The following is a 19,943-nucleotide window of genomic DNA, read 5'->3' as shown; positions in this document are numbered from 1 at the left end:
AAAAACACATATTTATTGTCCAAACAGTATTCTATGATTGTGTACATAGCCATAGTGAACAGTTTAGACACAAATCTTTGCGCACAACACTAAATACTTGATTTTTTAGATGAAAATATATCAGACATACAGAAAAGTTCAGATATTAATATAACAAACACCCAAAGATCTACTCTACAGATATTTTAAGGTATCCAGTAACTTCACTTTTAGTGTAGGAACTCCAACTACATATAAAGTGGTTAGAAAGAAAAACATGTAGCATCAGCAGAGATGTTTCTGCCTCGGTATCCCCTAGTTTATGTCAAATGAATGTTAGGTTTTCCCGTTTGTGCAAATGTAGTTCAAGCTGTCTCAGATCTATTGCATTTATCCAGTCCTTTTCTTTGATTCCTTTGGGAGCACGTATTTAAGACAACTTTCCTTGACTACTGCATCAAGAGCTGGCACAGCTGCAGACACAGCTGTGGCTTTTTTAGTTTTAGCTAGAAACTCATCATTCACACTTCCTTGAACCCAGCTGGATGTGTTCTTGCTTCCCGGTTGGTAATGCTATGATTCAACCGTTTATTTAAATATATATTGATGATACAAACTGGATGAAATCATTATGAATTATCAGATGTAATTTCTATTGTCTTGTGCTGTCTTGAGAGTTATACATTGCTTTCACTGCCACTAATTTCAACAAGGAAAGAAATGGACATCATAATGGTAGAAATCTGTCAGCTCATTCTGAGGATCCCCTGCTTTTTTGATCTGCAAGTTAGATCCTCTAATTTGTAGTCTGCATCCCAATACTGACCTTGTTTATTGTGCTGACTACTTGAACTTTCATGTAAAATATTACAAAAAGATATGAAGAGTACGTAAATGCCCCCTCCACTGAAAAGTATCATCTCATCCCCTTGCCAGACAGTTGATTCCAAAGAACTCAGAAAATTAACATAATTAATGTAGTTTCCCCTTTTTATTTAGTAGTGGAAAGATTAACCATCCCTGCCACACATTGAAATATTTTGTTTTTTTCTTCATTGCTCATTGCTGTTGCTTTAGTTTCTTGTTAACTTTTAACTTTTTGATTTCTTATTTAGCTATTTATGTTAATTTTGCATTACCCTGCTTAATCTATACCAACAGTGACATTGAAGGGAAAGGGACAGATGGAGGAGTTTCAGTAGGATTTTAGCAGCTACTTCCAAATTCTTATTTATATGTATATTTTCTATGCTTAGATCTAGGGTACCCTAGGGGGAAAAAAAGAGGCAAAATTCTCTTCAAAGATCAAAAGCAGCTATAAGTGAATGAACACCTTTAAAAATGTGGCCTCCAATCCTTTTTTTGTTTCTTCTTTGAGTTACATGTAAAGCTCAGCTGTGTTTGATGTTTGCACATTTCAGGCTCTTTGGCGATGCGCTTTGGCACTTAACTTTCTTTCTCATTTTCCCTCTGCAAGAGAGTCACCTGCACTTCGGGGCTGGGAGGCTGTGGGGAGGGGGTTGTGGTCCCCAGGATTTCCAGAGGACTCGGGGCCGCTTAGTAGTCACCTCATTTTACAGAAGTCCAGGGTGGAAGAAGGGACTTAGCTCGGGCCCACATTTAAGGAATTACGATGCCAAGAGCAAATACTGGTCTTCTGATACTCACATTTAATAGTTAGTGTCCGTGGTCTCTTTACTCCACTATTGTTTTCACCTCAGGGCAACGGTTCTCACAAAGCTAAGAGTTTTAGAGCAATACTTTTGGTGATTCCATGCTAAAAGGATCTTATACGAATGATACTGAAGATTTTGATGTATTTTTTTTCTTCCCAGGATTCATACCTGTATGTAGCCTTGGAGTGGCTCAAGTGGGCAGGATGAACTTTGGAAAGGATGTCAGCACCTTGAAATATTTCACCATCTGTGGCTTACAAGAGGGCTATGAACCATTTGCCGTTAACACGAACAGGGATATTACCATGTGGCTAAGCAAGAGGCTTCCTCAGTTTCTCCAAGTTCCATCAAACCATGAACATATTGAGGTTTGCTTTTCCTTTGAAAATCAGACCATTGCCAAAAACCAGGAGCGGGTGTTCCTACTTGGACAGTTACTGTCATTTACTTAAAATGATGGCTCTGATGTGTTCCACTGTAGGGGAATCTAAGGACAGGATTACCCTCTGATTTTAGGTACTTATGAGAGGCTGATTAGACTGATTACCTACAGTTAATCCTCGAACAACTTCGGGGTTAATCTGCATATAATTTATAGTCGGCCCTCTGTATCCACGGATGCAGCCAGCCGCAGATTATGTGGTGCTATAGTATTTACTATTGAAACATACCCACATATAAGTGGATCCAAGCAGTTCACACCTGCGGTGTCCAAGGGTCAACTGTATATAATTCTTTTTTTATGGAGGCAATGTCAGGCTCCATCTGAATATATACAGTTTTAACATGAATTTCCCAAATCATCTTCTGAGTTAGAAACAGAACTGTGAGTATGTCTGTAACACAGCAGTCCCTCTATTTAATGATCTCATTTATAAAATTATGCCATGGGCGGGCCATGTTTTGGGTTGTAAAGGTGTGATGCACGTTAGGGTTTTAGAATCAGGAAACGGACGGTGATGAGCATTTGAACAATCACGTCTTCATTTGTTAGGTGACCAGAATTGACGGCACCATCGACAGTTCCCCGTGTTTAAAGGTCACTCAGAAGTCCTTTGGCTCTCAGAACAGCAGCACGGATCTCATGTTTTATCGTCTGAGCATGCCCATCGAGTGCGCGGAGGTCTTCTCCAAGACTGCGACTGGAGGGATCCCTGGTGCCGGTCTCTTTGGGCCCAAGAATGATTTGGAGGATTATGATGTGGATTCGGACTTTGAGGTTCTCATGAAGACAGCTCATGGCCATCTGGTGCCAGATCGAGTGGACAAAGACAAAGAAGTTACAAAACCAGAGTTTAACAACCACAAAGATTATGCTCAGGAAAAGCCCTCTCGTCTGAAACAAAGGTCATTGATACATGCAAAATGATTTAAAAAATTTTTTTTAATTTAAATTTTTAAATGATTTTAAATATGTAGTTATTATGTTAGGGGATCACTGGAGAGGGTAATAGTGGGTAAGGGATTTCCAAAGTCAATTTTTTCTTCCTCTTCCTCCTTCTTTATGTACCAAGGATTCTACAGAAGAAAAAGCAGCCTGTTGGCCAGCTAATTTGTTACCACTAACAATCTATCTCAAGAGTTACTTTTTCTATGATTTTTTTTTTTTTTTTTTTTTTTTTTTTGCGGTACGCGGGCCTCTCACTGCTCTGGCCTCTCCCGTTGCGGAGCACAGGCTCCAGACGCGCAGGCTCAGAGGCCGTGGCTCACGGGCCCAGCCGCTCCGCGGCATGTGGGATCTTCCCGGACCAGGGCACGAACCCGTGTCCCCTGCATCGGCAGGCGGACTCTCAACCACTGCGCCACCAGGGAAGCCCTATGAATTTTTTTTTTGTGGTAAAAATAAAAGTTAGCATCTTAAACATTTTTAAGTATACAGTTCAGTAGTGCTAAGTATATTCACATTGTTGTGAAACAGATCTCGGGACTTTTTTAGTTTGCAAAACTCTGAAACTCCACACCCATGAAATAACGTGCCTTTTCCAACCTCCCCCAGCCCCTGGTCATCGCCATTTTACTCTTTGTTTCTATGAATTTGACTGCTTTAGATACCTCATATAAACGAAATCGTACAGGATTTGTCTTTTTGTGACTGACTTATCTCATGTAGCTTAATGTCCTCAGAGTTCATATGTGTTGTGACATATGTCAGAATTCCCTTCCTTTTTAAGGCTGAATGATATTCCAGTGTGTGTGTATATACACCACATTTTGTTTATCCATTCATCCAATGATGGACATTTAGGGTGATTCCACCTCTTGGCTATTGTGAATCATGCTGTTAAGAACTTGGGTGTGCAAATATCTTTTCACAACCCTACTTTCAGTTCTTTTGGATATATACCCAGAACTGGGATGCCTGGTACTTCAGTATTTAAATTTTTTTAAAAAATAAATTTATTTATTTTATTTATTTGTTTTTTTGGCTGCATCGGGTCTTCGTTGCTGCGTGTGAGCTTTTCTCTAGTTGTGGTGAGCAGGGGCCACTCTTTGGTTCGGTGCGCAGACTTCTCATTGCGGTGGCTTCTCTTGTTGCGGAGCACAGGCTCTAGGCACACAGGCTTCAGTAGTTGTGACTCGGGGGCTCTAGGGCGCAGACTCAGTAGTTGTGGTGCACGGACTTAGTTGCTCCACGGCATGTGGGATCTTCCCGGACCAGGGCTCAAACCCACGTCCCCTGCATTGGCAGGTGGGTTCTTAACCACTGCGCCACCAGGGAAGCCCTATATTTAAATTTTTGAGGAAAAAAATTTATATTGTATTCCGTAGCAGTTGTACCATTTTACAATCCCATCAGCACTGCACGAGGGTTCCAATTTCTCCAAGTCCTTGTCAACCCTTGTTACTTTCTGGTTATTTGATAGTAGCCATCCTAATGGGTGTGAAATGATATCACATTGTAGTTTTGATTTCCATTTCCCTGATGATTAGTGATGTTGAGCATCTTTTCATATGTTTATTGGTCATTTGTATAACGTGTTTGGAGAAATGTCTATTCAAGTTCTTGGCCCATTTGTTGATTGGGTCATTTGCATTTTTGTTGCTGAGTTGTAGGAATTCTTTGTATATTCTAGATATTAACCTTATCAGATATATGATTTGTATTTTCTCCCAAGAGTTAGTTTTTAAGATGTTTATATTTACATTACTGGTTGAACCTTAGAGTATTCTCTCTAAATAGTACTTTTTGATGGATAAGGAGGTAGATTGTTTTAGCACCCTTTCTTACACTGAATATGAAACTCTCAACCTCAACACTATTGCCACTCTGGGTTAGATAATTATTTATTGTAAGAGTCTGCCTTGTGCATTGTAAGATGGTTAGCAGGATCCCTCCACCAGTAGTGGCCCCCCTCCCCCACCAAGTTGTGACAACCAAAAATATCTCCAGATATTGCCAGATGTCCTCTTGGGAGCTAATCATCCTGGCTGACAACCACTCCACTAAGTTAATTATATGTTTGTGTTTGAGATAGGCAGAACATTTTAATGTTGCTTATTCCTAGTCCTCTACTACATTCCAGATTTTTGCTCAGAAGGACAAAGCCAGATTACAGCACCAGCCACTCTGCAAGACTCACAGAAGACGTCCTGGCAGATGAGAGGGACGACTATGATTACTTGATGCAAACGTCCACGGTATGAGGTTGCAGCTTTTGTCATTTATCTCCATTTGTCAGTGAGCATGCTTTGCATTTCAAATAGTTAACATTGATTCGTACTGTTTAGCAAGCTTACTTTAAAAATAATTATTCACTTATATCTTGGGGACTGAGAAGTTGAAAGATGTATGTGTATTCTAATGGATATTATGCAATAAGAGAGCTATTTTAGGAAGAATAATCCTTAATGGCACCCTCAGTCCTGGTTTTGTTATCCTCTTTCTTGACAGCATTTTATTTGCCACTTAAGTTTTCCAAGTACATTTTGCAGTTTCTTTTGTCTCAGTGATATGTCTGCAAGATCATTTATCATACTTTGTTAGAGGTCAAGGTGTGCTGTCTGCCATTTTGAATTTTTAAAGCACTTCTCATAAAACGCCAAATGGAAAAAATATATAGCTGTGTCCCTTTTAGAATGTCCCCCTATTTGAACTTGACTTTCACATATCAGATCTGAACTATTTCAGAGTGATTTTAAGGGTTCCAAATATTATGTTAGTGATAGCATATTCAAGGTATAAAACAGGCAGAAAAGCTATAGCGTAGATTATTGTTCTTGTGTCCGCTTGAAGAATTCAAAGCTTACCTGTGTAATGGATTGATGATTTTATCACATAAACATACTATATATGTACTCCCCCATCCATTCATACTTGGAAGTATAAAAGGCTTCAGATCATCTTTTGCTCAGATAGTCTTTTCTCTTTTTCCCATTATTTCTGAAATAATTCAGGATCTCTGTTTTAAGACTTTTCCTTCGCCACATCAGTCCTTTGTGCCTATAACATTTTGCTTAGGCCAAAGGATTTTTTTTTTTTTTTGCTGCTTTAAGCTTTGGGTTTTGTTGTTGTTATAGCCTAATTGAATATACTATTATTAGTATTGAATATACTATTATTTTCTTTTTTATTGAAGTATAGTTGATTAACAATGTTGTGTTAGTTTCAGGTATACAGCAAAGTGATTCAGTTATACATTTGTGTATATTGGGTTGGCAAAAAGTTTGTTCGGGTTTTTCCATAAGATGTTACGGAAAAACCCAAATGAACTTTTTGGCCAAGCCAATATTGTTTTCAGATTCTTTTCCATTATATCCATTACAGGATATTGAATATAGTTCCCTATACTGTGCTATACAGTAGGACCTTCTTGTTTATCCTTTCTACATATACCAGTTTGTATCTGCTAATTCCAAACTCTCAGTCCTTCCCTCTCCCACCCCCCTCCCCTTGGCAATCCCCAGTCTGTTCTCTATGTCCATGATTCTGTTTCCGTTCCATAGATAGGTTCATTTGTGTCATATTTCAGATTCCACACATAAGTGATATCATATGGTGTTTGTCTTTCTCTTTCTGACTTACTGCATTTAGTATGATAATCTCTAGTTGCATCCATGTTGCTGCAGATATGCCAAATGATTTTCAACCAAGACATATCTTCTTAGACATCGCAAGTCAAAGTTTTGTTTCATTTTACTTCACCAATACTTGGTGTTGCTGTCTCGACAGTACTATTACTCAGTGAGAATCTTTCCTGGACAAGAACCTGCCAACGTCTGGGTGGGCTGGATCACATCCGATTTCCAACAGTATGATACAGGCTTTGACCTGGACAGAGTTCGTACAGTGACCGTGACTCTAGGAGATGAAAAAGGAAAGGTGCACGAAAGGTTGGTTTTCCTCGATTTCTTACATGAATGACATTTGATAAACATGTTGATAAACCTAGGCATTTTTTTTCTCTTGGATTTTCTGTCCAAGATAATATTCTGTTTCTAGGAACAGTGTAATCAGACCGTTAATGTCCATGTCCTTTTTGTTACTCATACAAGCCGGTAAGGAATCTGAATATATTAAAAGTGCAAAATCTTATAAAGTAAGAGCAGTGCATCTTTTGGGGGTAATAATCATATATTCCTTCAGGTGACATCGCACACGACTGATGACTTGGGTTACCGTGACTTAGCCATTGTTTGAGGATGAGAGACAGGTGACTGTGAGGCATTTAGCCTGTGGTCTGATCTGTACCTTGGGAGCTGGTTAGGAGGTGGGGAGAAAAAGGTGAAGACAGTGTGGGCTAGTGGTTTAGACCAGGTGGACGCATTTGAACTCAGACTGAGGAGCCGTGGGTTCTTTCCTCAGCTTTGCCATTGACTCGCTGTGTGGCTTTGGGTAAGTCGGTTACAGTTTCTGTGCCATCCTTTTTCATTTATAAAACAAACCAAACTCAAACCAAACCTTCAAAAAAGTGAAGAAGGCTATCTTCCTTGCAGATAAGACAAGAGAAGATCTGGTCATTTGCATCTACCTTGTGTGCCCGTGCATCCTCTCTGATCTGCTGTGATGGGTCTCATAGAAAGAGCCCCCCCATAACGTTGCTTTTCTTTTATACCTGCACCATCATTTTTGGTGACCGGAAGCTCTCTCCCCTGCCTTCAGGTTGTAACACTTGAACCGCAGTGAACTTAGCACTTGAGACAGTGAGCCTAGCAAAAATTCTCCAATGAACAGTGCTTTACGTCAGTATGGGGGGGCCCCAAACCACCTGTTTCCAGGAATATTCTTAGGGATATATTTGATTTTCAGAGATGGGGACAGTGAAAGGAGATAATATAGGGATATGATATCTGATTGATGGTTTCAGTGAAGGAAATACAGGCTAGGGAAGGTTGTTGAATCTTACATAAATAGAGCATAGAAACACAGCCAACTTTTGACTCTTCGGAAACTGACTTTATCTCCGCCTTCTTGCTGTTTTCCTCCTACTTGCCTGTGTTTGCCCTTTTTGCCAGCCCCATTCATACATGCACTGCACAGTAGTAGAGAAAGGGAAGGAGGTGAAACTCAAATCACTTAAGTTTGCTACCATCTCTGGTAAAGGTTTTGTTGAGGGTGAAACTCAGATGGGGTTTGTTGTTAATATCACAGATCTTGTGCACTTCCCAGCTAAGTCTGTCTCTCATAGCAGATCACCAGGAATTGTCCAGAAAGGGGCTTCATTTTAGCCAAATTTTATATCTATCGAATCACTGACAGCTCATGTAGAATTGGCCTAAAGACTTCGATAGTGTTCAGAAACAGGTGCTTCTCATCTCAGAACAAGTGGTTTTTTCAAAAAAAACCAAAACCCATGAGATTTGTGACCACCTACAGGGGTGGGATAGGGAGGGTGGGAGGGAGACGTAAGAGGGAGGAGATATAGAGTTGTATGTATATGTATAGCTGATTCACTTTGTTATAAAGCAGAAACTAACACACCATTGTAAAGCAATTATACTCCAATAAAGATGTTTAAAAAAAACCCATGAGAATGAAAATTACCAATTTGGATGATTATTACATAGTTAAACTTTTTGTGTGTGTATGTGTGTTAGTTTCTGCTTTATCATAGTTAAACTTTTTTGAACCTCAGAAAAAGGTCCAGTTTGGTTTGAGTTTTTGGAGGGAAGGTGCAGGTCAGTTCTCATCCTTGGTTCCAACTGGTTGACCCGTCTTCATTAGGTGTGAAATTGAGAGATTGGAAGACCTGACTCAGAATGTCCACTGAAGTCAATGGAGTTTTGCTCAGAATCACAGAATCGGGCCCACTGTACACCTGTCCCATTTCAGCATGAGCTTGTTGCTTGCACAGCATAACTTAGGTTTAGTTTGCCAGACGTCCATGCTTTCCATGCTACCTGTCCTTGTTCAAAGATAAACATGTTTTTTTGCAATTCAGCATCAAACGCAGCAACTGCTATATGGTGTGTGCGGGTGAGAGCCTGAGCCCCGGGCAAGGACGCAACAACAACGGCCTGGAGATTGGCTGCGTGGTGGACACTGCCAGTGGGCTGCTCACCTTCACGGCCAACGGCAAGGAGCTGAGCACATACTATCAGGTATGTGGTCAGGGATGGCCTTGCGCTTCCAGGGAGGAAGCCTTTATCCCCGTTAGAGTGGAGAACACATTTTGTAAATTATAGTAAATTATAAGCTAGAAGGAAATGAAACACAAATGAGTCAATTCTGTATTTTTACTTCTGTTTGAGTAATAACAGTGCCATAAGCCCTTCAGAGTAAACAGTACATTCCTCCAAAAATGTTCATAGTCCTGAAATGAAATATTCCAAATAATTATTGAAAGAGACTATCTGCATGAGAGGAAGAAAAAGTCTTTTTCTGTAAAGTGTTTCTTAGGTGTTAGGAAGAAAATGTATTTTTTTGTGTGTTCCTTCCTTTACTAATATTATTCAATTCATTTGATCATTTAAGGTGGAACCAAGTACAAAATTATTTCCTGCAGTTTTTGCTCAAGCTACAAGTCCCAACGTTTTTCAGTTTGAGTTGGGAAGAATAAAGGTAAGAAAGACTCATTCCTGGTATTATATTCGGGTTGTTTTTTGTTAGGAAATAGCATTTACTTCTTCTTCAATTAATTCCATACTTTATTAGTACTGATATTAATCACATAAATCATTCTTTAAAAGTTTCTGTATTTGAAAATTCTGTAATCTCGTTAAGGTCACTAGGGTAACATAAGTAATTGGAAAGGGTTTTCTTTGGTTATCATGAGTATATTATTCAATAAAACTAGGCTTGTACAGAGCACAAATGCCAAATTACATACAGCTCAGTAATCGCTGAACTCACAGGTAAGCTAGTGAACGGGCTTGCAGAGCTGAAAGTATGCTACGTTGTGGTAAATGCAAGAGTGACAGGTATTGAGTACTCTGGGAACATAAATGAAAGGACAACTAAGTAGGATGGGGTAGATCAGGTAAAGCTGAAAGAGGAGATGACATTTAGGTTGATTCTTAACTGTTGAATGACAGATCTCAGGGTACATTTGCTAGGAGAGGGCATTCTAGACAGAGGGTGAGAGAAAGTGAAAATACATAGGCATGAAAGTGCTGAAGGTTAAGGAATTCAGTGTGACTGTAACAAAGGATGCTTCTGGGATGTGGCTAGAGATGAATATGGATGGAAGGTAGTCCAAGTTGAAAAGGCCTTAAATGCCATAGTAAGAAGTGTACACCTATTCCCTAGGCAGTGGTGCCTTACTGGAAATTTGAAGCAGGGGACTGAGTATAATCAAACCTGTTTTGGGAAAATATGTTGGTAGTAATGTGGAGAAATATCTGCCCTCAAAAGAATGAGAGCAGGCAGTAATAATTATCTATCAACAATCCCTTACTGTCCACACGGGAGAAGACGATGAGATTCATGGAAGTCATCGTAAAGAGAGAGTGAAACGTAAGATGTTTTAGGGGAGAGATTAACAGAATTTGTCAATGAATTGGATTAATAGGATTTGTTGAAATTGGATTTGGTGCTCAAGGAGAATGAAGAATCAAAGATTAATTTCTTTTTTCTTACTTTTTTTGGGGGTGGACAGTATAGTTGATTTACAATGTCGTGTTAGTTTCAGGTGTACAGCATGGTGATTCAGTTATGTGTGTGTGTGTGTGTGTGTGTGTGTGTGTGTGTGTGTGTGTACTCCTTCAGATTCTCTTCCCTTATAGGATATTACAAAATATTGGGTATAGTTCCCTGTGCTATACAGTAGGTCATTGTTGGTTATCTATTTTGTGTATAGTAGTGTGTATATGTTAATCCGAAAAGGATTAATTTGAATAATTTTCGTTTGGCCAGCCAAGGGATATTAATACAACAAGAAGCAGAAGAGCCTGTTGAAATTCAGGAAAAGGAATTGAAATTCGCAATTGTAAACAGTGAGGTGCTGGGCACCCCTCAGGGTGAATTTGGTAGACAGTTTTACCATGCTGGCTCAGCGACCTTGCACATATTTCTTAAACCATGTGAGCTCAGTTTCTGCCTTTGCAAAACGAGATTCCAGCCGCCACAGAAGAGCCAATACAATATGGACTAAAGGAATCTGTGATTTTTGTTAAGTAGGAGGGCTTTAGTGACCTTTCCAGAAAAATTTCAGTAAAATGATGGAAGAAGCCATAGTATTTTGTTCAAGATCATTCAATTCATATTATTATTTGAGATTGAACGTGAGGGAAAGGAGGCAGCAGGTTTGGATGACTGAACAGAGACATCAGCTCGGTGGTTTCTGACCACCTAGAGTGGTGGGATAGGGAGGGTGGGAGGGAGGGAGACGCAAGAGGGAAGAGATATGGGGACATATGTGTATGTATAACTGATTCACTTTGTTATAAAGCAGAAACTAACACACCATTGTAAGGCAATTATACCCCAATAAAGATGTTAAAACAAAAAAGTTAAAATTTGACAAAAAAGTGGTAGTTTCTCAGAACCCAGACTCTGCTGTTGGTCTATTTGACATTTATGTTTCGTGTTTCATAGATATTGCAAATTGGATTATGTCCGAAACTGGACTGCTGACCATCACTCCCCCCTCCTCCTGACTTGCCTGATCGAGTCTTCTTGATCTGTCAGTTAATAACTCAGACCCCAAACCTTGGAGTCATCCTTGGCTTCCCTCCTTTACATTCCGCATCCCAGTTCCACCCCCCGGCAAATCCTCCACCTTCTGTCCTCTCCCACCACCCCTCCTGCTGATCTGCCCTCCATCACCATCATTTCCCATCTGTATTTTTCGCCACTAGCCTCTAATTCATCCTCACCCTTCTGTTTATCATAGAACAATCCGAGTGACTGTCGTTATTTTAAAATAAAAATCAGACCATGTCACTCACTTCACTGCTCGAAACCCTAGAAACCCTGTTTCCCTGAGAGTAAAAATCAGAGGTCTGATGATGGTTCTCAAGTTCTAAACCAGCTGACCTCCTCTAACCCCTCTGACTTCACCTCCTCCTGATGTCCCCTCCTTCACTCCACTGCAGCCACCCTGGCCGCCAGCTCTTCCTCAGACTTGCCAGGCAAACTCCCTCCTTGGGGTCTTTGTATTCACAGTACCCTCTGCATGGAAATTTCTTCCCCTGCATATCCACATGGTTCTTCTCTTTGGATCGTTCTGTAAATGTCATCTTCTCAGTGACACCATTCTGACCACCCTGTTTATTATTACTGTCCTGCATTCTGATTCCCCCATCCTGTTTTTTTTCCTCTCCATGACCCCTTTTCTAATAACTATTTAATTACTGATTTTGTTTATGTCTAATGAAAAAGAAATGGAAGCTGTATGAGGGTAGGGATTTTGTCTGTTTAGTTTCACTGATACATTCTCAGTGCCTGATACAAGTGCCTGGGTTTTTTGTTCCCATTAGCAAAAGAGAATAGGAAAGTCGCTTGAGGATGAGCAAGTCTAAATAATGCAGTAGAGAAGGTTCTAGAGGAGAGGAAGAAACCGAAGGTAATGCGGAAAGATGAGATAATTGTTTTATTGGCCCAGAAGAGGCAGGCAGGGGTGGTATCACGATCATAAATGAATGAATAAGCTTTGGTAAAGTAGAGACTTTTCTTTTCCTGAGGCCAGACTGCAGGAATTGGAATGGTTGAAGATACATATTAGAGGTGGAGGAAGGTGGAGGAGAAAGAAATTGTGTTTCTTGTTTAACAGTCAGGTTTATCTGTTGAGCTGTCTCTGGTCTATTGCTGGCTTCTCAAACCTGAGAAACCTGATAATGAGTGAGGGTATGAGTAGTTTAAGGATGGATGAAGTGGGTGACAAAGGACAGACAATAAGAAAGAGAGAAAGCCAAGTGGATGTGACCAGTCTTTCGGGATGTTTGGATGAAGGCAGCTAAAGACATGCCCAGCGTCCCTGAGGACCCAGCTTGGTAAAGGAATAGGAAAGATACATGGTTATACTCTCTTGCTCTCGCATTCTCAGTGTGCCATTGAGTATATGGGAAGGAAACATCCCCAAATTTTCTCCACTTGTCCTTTCAGAAACAGCTCAACCCAATTTCTATTAGTTTTTGTATTGACTCTGCTCAACACGTATCGTATCTGTCATTATCTCTTTCCTGTACAGAACTCTAGTCGTCACTTTATTGATCCCCCAGGAGTGTCATCCATTCATTCTTTTTCTGCTTCCCCATCTCCTAGAATGTGATGCCTCTCTCAGCGGGATTATTCAAGAGCGAGCACAAAAACCCCGTGCCGCAGTGTCCCCCTCGTCTCCATGTGCAGTTCCTCTCACATGTCCTCTGGAGCAGAATGCCCAACCAGTTCTTGAAGGTAGACGTGTCTCGAATAAGTGAACGCCAAGGCTGGCTGGTGCAGTGTGTGGAACCTCTGCAGTTCATGTCTCTCCATATCCCAGAGGAGAACAGGTCAGGCCTGGGCATCCTTTACTGTCTGATGGGGACCCATCAAATTAGATGCCTACCCCAGGGTTCAGGGGTGGTGCTGGGGAAACAAAATGGGGTTTAAAAACTACTGATTTCTTGGGGCCATGCAGACGTTATTTTGTACATCCCAAGTTTAAGTCTATGTCTCAACTCCTTGGTTACGGAAACAGAATTATTATAAGTGAAGAGGTGATTTGATAGTGTATGATTTCTTTCCTCATTCTTGTTTTGCTTATGAGAATAACAGTAAGTACAAGTTCAGGCAAGTACAGCTGCCATCTGACTTAAGGCAGCCGAGTAAGAGAGTATCACAGAACTATAAGACGGTAAAGAGGGAGTCAGAAAAATCACTTAGTTCAGTCCTTTGTTGGACAGATGGGAAAAACTGAGACCAAGAGATGTCAGTGAAAGAGCATTGTGAAAATACCTTGAGGGCTTTGGAAACAAGTTCATATGCATTCTAGACAGTTATAGTAATAATATGAAGTACACTTAATGTTCAGAGGTGGCTTTGTTTATGATTCTCAGTTTTTCCATGTGACAGCCAATTAAATTGCAGAGATTTCATTTTAGCAGCCTCATTATCAGTAAGTTTGGGACCAAGATTTCCCCCCCAAAATATCATTAAAAAGTTAAGTCACAAACTGAGTGAAAACATTTCATGAAAACAATGCAAAGACACACATATTTGTTTTTTTTCTTATATTTTAAAACTCTACTCTTAAAAAGCTGTAGGAGCTATGTTCATTTTTATATATTTAGACATGCTTGGCACTTTTATTTCTTTTTAATACTTTTAAAATTTAACCTGTGTTTCGGAAAACAATTGGTCAGTTCCTCAACAGGTTAAATACAGAGTTACCGTAAGAGCCTTCAATTCCACTCCTAGGTATATACCCAAGGGAAATGAAAACATGTCCACACAAAAACCTGTACACGAATTTCAGAGCAGCATTATTCACAGTAGCCAAAAAGTGGGAACAACCCAAATGCCCACCAACTAATTCGTGGATAAATAAAGTGTGGTGAATCCGTACTGTAAATCTATTTGGCAATACAAAGGAATGAAGTACTTACATGTGCTACAAAATGGATGAAGCTTTAGAACATTATACTGAGTTTTTAACTCGTTATACTACTACCACATGTGATAGGGTTCCATTTACAGGAAAAGTCCGTAATAGGCAAATCTTTAGGGAGAGAAAGTAGAATAATGTGTACTTAGGGGAGGCAAGGGCAGTGGACCTGAGGAATGGCTGCCGCTGGGTACTACTGGGTTTCTTTTGGGGTGAGGAAAATGTTCTAAGCTTAGGTCAAGGTCATGGTTGCCCAGTTCCATTCATATACTAAAGCCATTGAATTATTTATTTTAAGTAGGTAAATTGTATAGTATGTAAATGATATCTCAATAAAGCTGTTTTCAAACAGAAGAAAGCCAAAGAAAAATTAATCTGGCCAGGTGAATTGTTTTTAATCCATTAAGTATTTGTATATTTTTAGGTGGAATAATTAGAGAGATACAGCATTCATAATGTACTCTTTAGAGGATTCAATTTAATTTCATACTTTTTATTTTATGTGAGAAACGTTTTATTGGAATTTTGCAGCTAATGTTTTACAAAAATTACTCTGCAACCAAAAGAAACATCACATTTGGGAACGAATTTTTCTTTATAAGGGAAAATATTCTCTCTCTATTAAGCAGAGAGTTTTAAGGTTGTGATTTAATATGTTGGCACGTTATGGAAACCCAACATACACTCCTGCCATCGTAATGTATCATTTATGTTAATTACCTGTGATAAATTATATGCAAATGAATGGATAATTTAAATTCTTACTATAGGCTGTAAAGAATTTGAGTCAATTTCCCAAAATATATGAAATGCAAATTTGTAAAAAAAAGTGTCATTGGAATCAGGTTGCAGAGAAGGTAAGGATAGGAAAATAGCAAAGCCAGGACTGGTCCACAGTCATTCACATCACACCATGATATGCCTGCACATTGGTTTCACACTTCGTAGAAGCCAAAGAAAAATCTGATGAGTTTCAAAATTCAGATTCCAAAATGGAAATGCCGACTAGTATTCAAGTAGAATCTGTTCCTCATGCCCCAATAATATGACAATTAACTAATATTTTAAAAATTGAGGGCTTCCCTGGTGGCGCAGTGGTTGAGAGTCCGCCTGCCGATGCAGGGGACACGGGTTCATGCCCTGGTCTGGGAAGATCCCACATGCCGCAGAGTGGCTGGGCCGGTGGGCCATGGCCAATGAGCCTGCGCGTCCGGAGCCTGTGCTCCGCAACGGGAGAGACCACAGCAGTGAGAGGCTCGCGTACCGCAAAAAAAAAAAAAAAAAAAATTGAATGGTAGTAGATGTATGTCAGTCCTCTGTTTCTTTCATGAGATATCTCACTCATGGTTCGTAATTTAATTTACTTATTTTTGGGGTTGTTTCCCTCTTTAACTAGGCAGTAAGCTGCCTTAGGGCAGGAATCTTGTCTGTATTGTTCACCATCATTTCACCAGTGCACAGTGATCCGTACATAATAGGTACTCTGTAATATTTGATGAATTAAAGAATGATATTGAGTCATGAAGGAAATTTCTCCCCTGGAGACTTTTAAAGGCTATAATGAGTTGTATTAGTCAGATTTTACTGTAATGGCAGCCCCCAAGTTTCGGTGGCTTGCAAAGAAACCTGTATTTCTTGCTCATGTTACAGGAGGTCGTGGGTCCCCTGCAGCCCTGCTCCAGGCTGGGGGGATGGTCTGCAGATGTGGTTCATGTACCTTCTTGCCCAGCTGATGGGGCAGCCCTGATCTGGGACGTATAGCTTCCATGGTCAAGGGTAGATACGAAGGAGGGCTAACAGACCTCTAAGAGTTTTCTTTTCCCTTGTGGCAGATGTTCTATCCAGTTACATTTTATTGACCAAGGCCAGTCAGGTATAGTCAAGCCCAAAGTAAGTAGGGTCGATAAGATGACTCCATCTACAGGGAAGAAGGGGGAAGGAGAATATTTACTGACAACAGTGCAATTTACAGCACGTGCTAAAGATGTGCTAGATGATATATTTGGCGTTGTGCTTATAACAGATGAAACAGTGAGTTATTTCTTTTGCTCTCCTCCAGTTAAAGCCATTGTTCATTAATGTATGAATATTGCTACAATGGGTTGGTGTGGAAAGACAGACTAAATTAGTTGTGGTATATCTTTTGGTTTGTCTTGACCTAAGTCAGGTTATGAGAAGTAGACTACAACTCCTTCCGATTTCTCCCATTCATTCATTCCACAAACATGTATTAGTGCCCACTGTATTCCTGGCACTGGATAGAAAAATAGTGAGCAAAACAGACATGACCCTTACCTTAAAAGACTGGTCTGGTAGGGAGGAGGGGTGCTTTATAGGAAAGAACATGGCATCATAAAATGAATCATGGGGGTAAATTGGGAGTGGCAGCAGCAACGTAGATTGTAGAGTCCTTATATATTGTTTCTAGAAACTGACATTTTGAGATTGATCAGACAGTAGACTGAATTGCGTTCTTCAGTAAGGACCTAGAGTGCAGATATTCTGTGTTGCTACGATAAATGGGTTTATATATTTTGGCCATTAGCCAGGCTGAGGGATGGGTAACAGTCTTCTTGGGAGATTGAAGAGCCCAGTTGAGATATGGGAATCCTCCACTGCACCTTGAGGTGGCGGGGGCTTACTCAGTTATACCTTTCCAAGAACTGGGCCCAGCAGATGTGTGGTTTCCTGGAAGTCTAGGTGATACACAGGTGGGTAATTATTTGCTAGGCATTTTATAATGCATGAATCTTTTGACTCTGAGAGTCAGAAGGTGGAGTCTGGAATCAGTCTGCACCATCAAGCCACAGTGGGTTTTAGCAGAATGCCTGTGACCTGAGAAGCACAGGTACAATGGATAGGTGGTGTGGACAGGATGACAGGATATCTAAGGATAGTGACAAAGCTTAACAATAAATGATCACAGATAATTATTCAGTACCCATTGTGTGCTAGGCTAGGTGCTGGATGAATGCTAATAACCACAGTATATAATAGCCCCTGTCCTCATGAGCTTATATTACCGTCTCACCAAGGATACATTGCAAGATGAATGAGTGGTTCCCTTGATTATCAATATATCAAGTTTCTACCTTTAATACTATAGTGTTGCCCATGAACAATCTATGTAATTTAAAGAGTTTAGAAAAATTAGCGCATCGAAAGGAATTATGTGCTCTTAAAATAGATTTTCTTTTAAAAGGAATGACTTGACTTTAGGTACATTCTGGACATACGCTTAAGGTTTAATTGCGTTGAAAGGTCATGATGTGTGGTAGGAGCAAAATGATCTGATATAAACTCAGATTCCCAACAGAAACTTTGCTGAGTGAAAATGTCCCTAATAGTGTTTGTTTCATGAGTGGCACATACCTGGTGGAAACAGGCTGGCATTGGCATATGTTTGGGTCCGTGAGGGACGTGTAAGTAGGTAAATTATGTCAAAGGAATTATCCCTCTGTTTACCTACGGACTGGTTATACTCAGAGCTCATCCTAAAGTCGGAGACAAAGCAACATAGCCTAAGGCTAAGTTTTCTGGCTTCTTGAAGCAGGTTAGCCAAATTGGAAAAGGAGATTCAGGATTTTTCGAAGAGTGCTCAAATTCTGAAAGGAGGGGAGTCCCCGGGGTCAGCTTGAGACCCAAATATCTAAAAGAGATGTTCAGAATCCTGAGGTGATGAAGAATGAAGACAGCTCCAAGCACTAGTGACTGGAAGTTTTCAACATCAAATTCTATCTGGAAGAAAACTTAAAAACATCTAGAACTGATGTTTTTAAATCTATGCTATCATCAAACATGTCGCAGAAAACTAATTTAAAAAATAGTGTCTGTTTCCATAACTTGTGACATCAACGACGTATGTAGATTTCTCCTCTGATGGAGAATCCTTTTCAATGTCCATGTTTAACTTCTCTTGTCCCCAGATCTGTGGACATCCTGGAACTGACCGAGCAGGAAGAACTGCTGAAGTTCCACTACCATACTCTCCGGCTCTACTCGGCCGTCTGCGCGCTTGGGAATCACCGGGTGGCCCACGCCTTGTGCAGCCACGTGGACGAACCGCAGCTGCTCTACGCCATCGAGAACAAGTACATGCCCGGCTTGCTGCGCGCCGGCTACTACGACCTGCTGATTGACATCCACCTCAGCTCCTACGCCACCGCCAGGCTCATGATGAACAATGAGTTCATCGTCCCCATGACGGAGGAGACAAAGAGCATCACCCTCTTCCCCGATGAGAACAAAAAGCACGGCCTCCCGGGCATTGGCCTCAGCACCTCCCTCAGGCCGCGGATGCAGTTTTCCTCCCCGAGTTTTGTCAGCATTAACAACGAGGGTTACCAGTACAGCCCTGAGTTCCCGCTGGACATCCTGAAGGCCAAGACCATACAGATGCTGACGGAGGCCGTGAAAGAGGGCAGCCTTCACGCCCGGGACCCCGTCGGGGGGACCACGGAGTTCCTCTTCGTCCCTCTCATCAAGTTGTTCTATACCCTGCTCATCATGGGCATCTTCCACAACGAGGACTTGAAACACATCTTGCAGTTGATTGAGCCCAGCGTGTTCAAGGAAGCTGCCGGTCCCGAGGAAGAGGGAGAGTCGCCAGAGAAGGAGCCCTGCGCGGAAGACTCCAAGCTGGAAGGAGCCGCTGAGGAAGAAAACAAAGGCGGTAAGAGGTCCAAGGAAGGCCTGCTCCAAATGAAACTGCCCGAGCCAGTTAAATTGCAGGTAATCAGAGAAAAAGATTGCAGTGAATTTCGCAACCTATTAACACTGACCTTTGTCTCTTTTTCTGTGTGTGTGTGTGTGTATTTGTATTCCTGGGTAAAGATAGTTCTTCATAAAATTAACCAACTTCCTGTTACGCCTGGGGACATGCCCATCTAGTTTTCTTGCATTTGGAATGAAGTTCATGTATTTTCCAATTGAGTCAGTTGGCATATTTTTTTGTATTTTTGTCAAGGTGGTTTCCTTGGTCAAGTACGTGTCCGCCCGTCATACACGTCTGTGTGTGGCATGTCGCTATTTCTCTGTGTGTACGGGTGGCTGTGCATAATTGTGCATGTGCGTGTGTGTATGTCTGTCTGAAAGGAGCATAGGAGATGGGTTTTTGTCCTGCCAGTGTTACCGAGTCCAAGCTCATATCGCTCGCCGCACTGTCCAGTAAATCGAGAGACGAGGTATTGGGGCAAGGAATAGTGACTTTATTCAGAAAGCCAGCAGACCGAGAAGATGGGGGACTGGTGTCCCAAAGAACCATCTTGCCTGGGCTGGGATGCTGGTTTCTTTGATAGAGCAAAGAGGGAGAGGTGTGGAAGTAAAG

At 40.9% G+C, this 19,943-nt stretch overlaps 1 protein-coding gene across 1 annotated transcript in view; it reads left to right on the top strand.

Moving 5' to 3' along the window:
* RYR2 (ryanodine receptor 2) overlaps positions 1-19,943 on the top strand; it is a 721,598-nt gene that overhangs the window by 474,482 nt on the left and 227,173 nt on the right. The window contains exons 30-37 of the mRNA XM_067710999.1: positions 1,815-2,023; positions 2,650-3,002; positions 5,180-5,294; positions 6,826-6,986; positions 9,035-9,194; positions 9,568-9,654; positions 13,297-13,523; positions 18,544-19,348. Of these exons, the coding sequence (XP_067567100.1) occupies positions 1,815-2,023; positions 2,650-3,002; positions 5,180-5,294; positions 6,826-6,986; positions 9,035-9,194; positions 9,568-9,654; positions 13,297-13,523; positions 18,544-19,348 (2,117 nt within the window). The remainder of the gene's footprint in view (positions 1-1,814; positions 2,024-2,649; positions 3,003-5,179; positions 5,295-6,825; positions 6,987-9,034; positions 9,195-9,567; positions 9,655-13,296; positions 13,524-18,543; positions 19,349-19,943) is intronic.

The sequence above is a fragment of the Pseudorca crassidens genome, chromosome 16, assembly GCF_039906515.1.
Source record: "Pseudorca crassidens isolate mPseCra1 chromosome 16, mPseCra1.hap1, whole genome shotgun sequence".
Taxonomy (NCBI): domain Eukaryota; kingdom Metazoa; phylum Chordata; class Mammalia; order Artiodactyla; family Delphinidae; genus Pseudorca; species Pseudorca crassidens.
The sequence above is the reverse complement of the archived record's forward strand: the minus strand, read 5'-3'. Positions and strand labels throughout refer to the sequence as shown.